We start from the raw sequence: 6,000 nt of genomic DNA on the forward strand, positions 1-6,000 counted from the left end.
CTTCTCTTTTTCAGGTCTTCTGGTGACAATCTCAGCTGTCATTGATCCTCATTGTGTTAAGCCAATAATAGAGGTGTTCCGATCCAATATTGATGTCGGTCCGATATCAGCCAGAAAACAAATATCGAATTTTATCAGACTGCATCTAAAATCACTGAAATAAGCACTCAGATAAAATTTTCCACTCCAGCATTTCTATCCATAGGTGACTGTGGTTCACACTCCAACAAAGTAACCTACTGTTGATGACTGTTGTTCTCTGTTTGAGTAACATCACTTGATCAAGCTTTTTGGCGATACGCAAGGCTGCAATATCGGTATCATATCGGAAGTGAAAAAGTTGTATCGTGACATCCCTAGCCAATTGTATGTGTTTTACTGTGCTGAATGTGTTTTATTGTGCTGAATGTGTTGCTGTTGTGGCCGTGTCAAAAAAATAATTTCTGCTTCAGGACAGATAAAGTCTATCTATCTATCTCTTGGGTGCTAGGCAGGGCTACACCCTGGACCAGGCACCAGTCCTTCACAAAAAACAAAATAACTTAAAACATTAAACATTACTACTTACATTTCAAGAAGTGAAATCTGATTTCCATCCATTTTCAGTGGAGGCCATTGTTTAGTACTAAACTCACCCACCAACTGTGTAAATGCAGCCAAAAAACATCAGACCAAATTCAAGAGATAACCTCCAATCATTTTTAATTCTAAATAATTTTGTAAAAATTGCTCAAATTGCCATGATGAGCCCACAGAAATAAAAGAGCCAGTTAAATCGGACAAAGTTTAGATTGAAATCCAAGTGTTGAATCATCTAACCTCTTTAACACCGAGTGGCTAAAAGTCAGCTCCACTTCTGTGAAGGACTGGGATCCTCAGAGCAGGAATTCTGTCTCCACAGTCTGAACATAGCCTTCCTGTCTTTGGAAGACAGCCAGCTCATTCATTCATTCATTCTGTTAAAAGATACCATTGTCCACCTGATGGGAGCCAGTCATACATTCAAGCCTTTATTTTGAAAATTTACAGAGTGGCATTAGTGCAGTCTGAAAAGTTCTCATCTAGCATAGGGACTAAGTACTGAGTCTAAGCTGATCTAACACTATCTGTGCAGAAACCTCAGAGAACATGTTAGGAGTGTGATCAACACACACATTCTGCTTTACTAAACTTCTCTGATTCTGTTTTAGTTTATCCATTTCTGTTTTGTTTCCGTTTCATCACCTTTCCCCGTTTAGATGACTTTACTGCTATTAAACATCCTGAAACAATAATAGAAAACGTTGAATGGGGTTAATAGATTCAACTAGTTATTAATTTTATATTAATGTGGCTCAAATGCTTAATTAAAGCTAGGAAGGTTATTAGAAGAAATTAGAGTTCGTTTGTTACAACTGTAGACACTCCATATTACAGGAAAAACACTATTAAATAAGTGTATTAAAGTGAGGGTTTAATCCATGTCAGAGAGATACAGTATTTAGCAGTACATTTCATTTACAGTGAAATGTCTTCAACCTGTGAATTACCCTCAGGTTTTGCATGAAATCCCACAAAGCCATGTGATTATGTAGTGTGACATTTGACATACAGTATTTGCCCATCTGCTTCACTTACTGGGAAGAGGGACTAAGGGTATGAAATGGAAAGGGTGGGGAACAGTTAACAGCTTTATAGTGAGAGTGAGATGTGATGTTATAGTTGTGCATATTGTGCTTATTGTGTTGTGGCAAGAGTGGAGCTTAAGTATAATGGTGGTGGCCGTGAACAGAGGGAAGGTGTGACAGGTTAAACCTAAAAATGGTATTTGGGATCAACGTGTCTAAGGTTAAGCCCAGTACGAGTTTATCCCACAGTACAAGACATGCTAGTTCATCCATGACCAATGTTTGTGCAAGAACTGCTCCTGTGAACCCAAGCGCCGCCACGGGCCCAGGATGTAGCCAGGCCAGCAGAAAGAGTTGGGGCCAAGGAGCCGCAGGCCCCCCCCCCCCGGATACCAAGCCGAGAGGCATCCACCGCCCCCACATACACACCTGAGAAAGCCCCAAGGAGGCGAGGACCCAGCGCAACCCGCCACCGACCCCAATCCCAAAGGCCCCCTGCCAACACCCCTCTACCCCCACCCACGCTTTAACACCAAACCCCCTAAGGGCAGGGCCCAAAGGGCCCCCCGCCCGAGATCCCAGCGAAGGAGCAAAGGCCCACGCCCTGCAGACGGCCAGAGCCGCGCCGAACAGGCAGCCAGTGAGCACCCGCCAGTGGGCCCAGAGCCAGCAGGAATTGAACCCCAAGCCAGAAGGAACCGGAACAGAAGCAGGGCTCCAAGAGGACGCTGCAAGTCTCCCCACGAGCGCCGCGGCCAAGTACCCCAGATCACCCCTCATCGATGCCGCCAGCACAATGAGCCTTAGTTATTGTCAAATTCATTTGACAATTACATTTTTTCCAGTGAAAAATAGCATGTGTTGTAAATGTGTGACATTGTCCCAAAACATGCATGTGATGTTTCTCTGTGTCATGTTGGAGGCTGATTTTAAATAAAGGACAAAAAAGGTTCAGAATTCCACATTTTCTGTCTTTTTTGGCGAGTATCTACATATGGTTCGTCACAGGATGGAGCATCTTAGAACAAGAAGGGAAAATGAAAACTGGAAGAACGTTTGCTGAAGATTAAACTAATAACTCAATCTAATAATGTTTTACAAAAGTTGTTGTTTTAAGAAACATTTCTTAGATTATCTGGCAGAAATTAAAATCCATAGTGTTGGTGGGTGCAGCTTCTCAGATGATCTGATTACTAGGATTAGCCTCTGTTGTAACAAAAAGTGCATGTTCAATTCTTACTACTCATAACGTTGGACCTTCAGCAGGACATCTTGATCAGTAATAAACAACTGGTGGTCCGGGGGCCACATGTGGCCCTCAGTCTAATTTTCTGTGACCCCCAAACACTCAAAATCAGAGCAAAATAGACAAAAACACACTAATATCTAAATTGTAGACTATGGATGGTTTTGAAAACAAGTGTGGGTCAGTTTGTGATTGTTTACGCGTTGGAGAAAGACTTTGTGCCTTTGGTTTTACTATCGTACCTTCCTGTTTGTGTTTTGGGAGGAAACACTTCCTCAGTGACACACACACACACACACACACACACACACACACACACACACACACACACACACACGACTATTTACTGGATCCATGCGTAGACTGGACATGATGACAGATTCTGACAAATATGAAGTAGTTGGTTAGTTGTTGGTTAGTTACCGTAGTTAGGTCCATGATCTTTACCACCCACACACAGTACGGTAAGCACCTTGTTCTCTGTGCACACATTAAGCTTCTGTCTATAAGTCACAGTTCCAACATGTCACATGAGCAGCCAACACTGACTTTAAGGGCACTTCATTAGCCAATCAAAGCAATCATTTAGTGCTGATGTCTGCAGCTGCTGTGCATGTAATGATGTGTGTGTAATGTGTGTAAAAACAGACATCATCACTGATACTAACACTTCACTGTTACTGACTTTAATGCACAGACTGAAGGATCCAAACTAGCTCCAGTGGTCAGTGATGGTCAGTGGTCAGACACTGTCAGTAGTTCACCTTAGCTTTGCTCTGTTGTTCCATCTGTGTGTGAACTTTCAAATAAAACAACACAAATAAACCACAGCAAAGCTATGAATGTAAGTCTTGATGTCTCCATGTGCTGCTGCTGCTGTTTGGAGAGGATTTAAATAGGATTCCACAGCTTTTTGGACTTGCTTTACTTAAATGATTTAAAGTAGTTTAATTGGGATTGAGGGAGTTTTTCCAATTTTCCTCATTTTGTTTTTTTTAAAGTGGTTTCTAATTGGTTTTAATATTAGTTTCTGCTTTTATGTCTCCCACCTCCTCATGTTACTGCCCTGTGTGTTTCCTTTAATAACTCATTACTGCAAACACTGAACGGTTTTACAGGTAAGTTACAATAAACACTTACTTTTAGTTGTTTTTACATCCAGAAAAAAAGATTAAAATGGTTTAACCCAAGGGAAATGCCTTTTTTAAAATGAACATATTTGAAATACTTTTGTTGTTAAAGTCTGAATGCATTCGTCTGTCCGTCCGTAGCCGTCTGTAGTCCAACATGGTGAGTCCACTGACCTTCAAAATCAGATAAAATGCCTTCCAGGTGGTCGTTGACGGGCAGCTCCGACATCCTGGCGGGTCTCCGGTGCAGCTCCGAGTGTGAGTGAAGCCCATCCCCCGCTCAGCCTCAGCCTCAGCCGGGGACAGGGGGCGGACAGCCGGGGGCGGATAGCCGGGGGCGGGGCCCTGCAACACCTGGAAAGAAACCAGCAGCGACCCCGCCCACTGCTTTCTCTTGGCCCTTACTAAGCAGCGGTGCGCGGACCCAGTGAGGCCGGAGACAGCAGCACTAATCAGACCGAATGTGATCCATTCATCAGAGGTGATAAAAATACTAGTCTTCACTATTCAAGTAAAAGTAAAAAAATTACTATGGTAAAATTATTGAAAGTGCTCTTTTACTTGAGTAAAAGTAAGAAAATACATGCTTAAATGTAATAAAAAAAAAAAAAAAATTTAAAAAAAAAAGAGAAAAAGAAAAGTTAAACAAATGTCCCATCAATGATAAGACAGGATTTTTAAACCAGCAAATTCCATTTTTTTTTTTTTAAAGGAACTTAAAAAGATCAATATGTTACCTTTGAACATCTGGAGAATGTAGCACTCATAAAAATACAATTTGTAAATAAAATGCATCAAGAAAAAAAAAGTGCAAATGCTCAATAAAACCCAGAATCCCAAAAACTTGAAAATGTTGGCATGCTTTTACATTGTGACATCATCTTTGAAGGTCATGTAAGGAGTAGAAAGTACAGATATTTGTTTAAAAAAGTAAGGAGTAAAAAGTAAAAGTTGCCAAAAAATAAATATTCAAGTATACAGACACCAGAAAAAGCTAAGTACAGTAACAAATGTACCTATAATTTATTGTTGTCTAGTCATTAGTATCTTTCTGTACTACACAATCCATTGATAAATAAACTATTTTAAACTAGAGACTGATTTATGGCACTTTAAACATTCCTTTCAAAGACTGACTCCCTATATTTCTTTACATTTCAGAAGTTAATCATGGCGATGAATCACGAGCTAGCTGCAGGTATGACATCAGATTTAGATCAGAATGATTCAAATACACATTCTGTTAGAAGCCTGTTTGAGCTCTACTAGTTCTCACATTTAGAGTACATGTATTTAACTTTGGTTTACTAGTGCATAAGTACTCTTTACTAGTGAAGCAAAAAGTGTCACTGGAACAACTAGTCAGCCATATAAGGGGGCGGGGAAAGCAAATTCAGGCTCATCATTGGCCCTGTCCCAATACCCACACTACACCCTACGCTCCTCTACGAAGTGTGCACTTGTTAGAAGTGCAAGTAAGGGTTTGAGTGTGCAGGTTACAAGCACGCAAAAATTGCAGAATTGGGACAATGAGGTTTAAGTCATCGACTTGTGCAATTGAAGAATTGGTACAACCTACTCACTTGCACCCAGCATCGGGAACGCACAAATGAGGGGCACGAGGGTGGAAGTGCGAGTATTGGGACAGGGTTATTGGCTTTCAAAAATATTGCAAACAAACAGGAAGCTGGATTTGGTTATAATCCCTACTTCATTTGCATTAGGTTTACTACAACTATTAGCAAATCTAATTGCTTTACTAGTACTACTAGTAAACAGCCAACTTTGATTTAGTTTTAGTCATAGTCTTTAACTAAAATGGAATTTTAGCCAGAATTTCATCATCAGGACTATTTCAGTTACAGTCTAGTTTTAGTCGACTAAATCTGTTACAGATGTAGTCTCCTAAAATGTAAAGCATATTAGTTTATGCATCTTTAAATATTCAATCCTCATTGAGTAATCTGTTATTGAATGGTATCCAATAAACTTTAACGTCTCTACTGGGAACCAAACT

General features: G+C 40.5%; 1 protein-coding gene across 2 annotated transcripts in view; it reads right to left on the reverse strand.

The window, feature by feature from the left end:
* The window catches only part of LOC114468709 (neuronal-specific septin-3-like), a 42,067-nt gene extending 37,789 nt beyond the window's left edge, over window positions 1-4,278 (reverse strand). For both annotated transcript variants that reach the window (XM_028455748.1, XM_028455747.1), the window contains exon 1: window positions 4,158-4,278. In XM_028455748.1, coding sequence (XP_028311549.1) covers window positions 4,158-4,212 — 55 coding nt within the window. In that variant the 5' untranslated portion in view covers window positions 4,213-4,278. The remainder of the gene's footprint in view (window positions 1-4,157) is intronic.
* Window positions 4,279-6,000: the final 1,722 nt, after the last annotated feature.

Source organism: Gouania willdenowi, chromosome 8 (assembly GCF_900634775.1).
Source record: "Gouania willdenowi chromosome 8, fGouWil2.1, whole genome shotgun sequence".
In the NCBI taxonomy this organism is placed as follows: Eukaryota; Metazoa; Chordata; class Actinopteri; order Blenniiformes; family Gobiesocidae; genus Gouania; species Gouania willdenowi.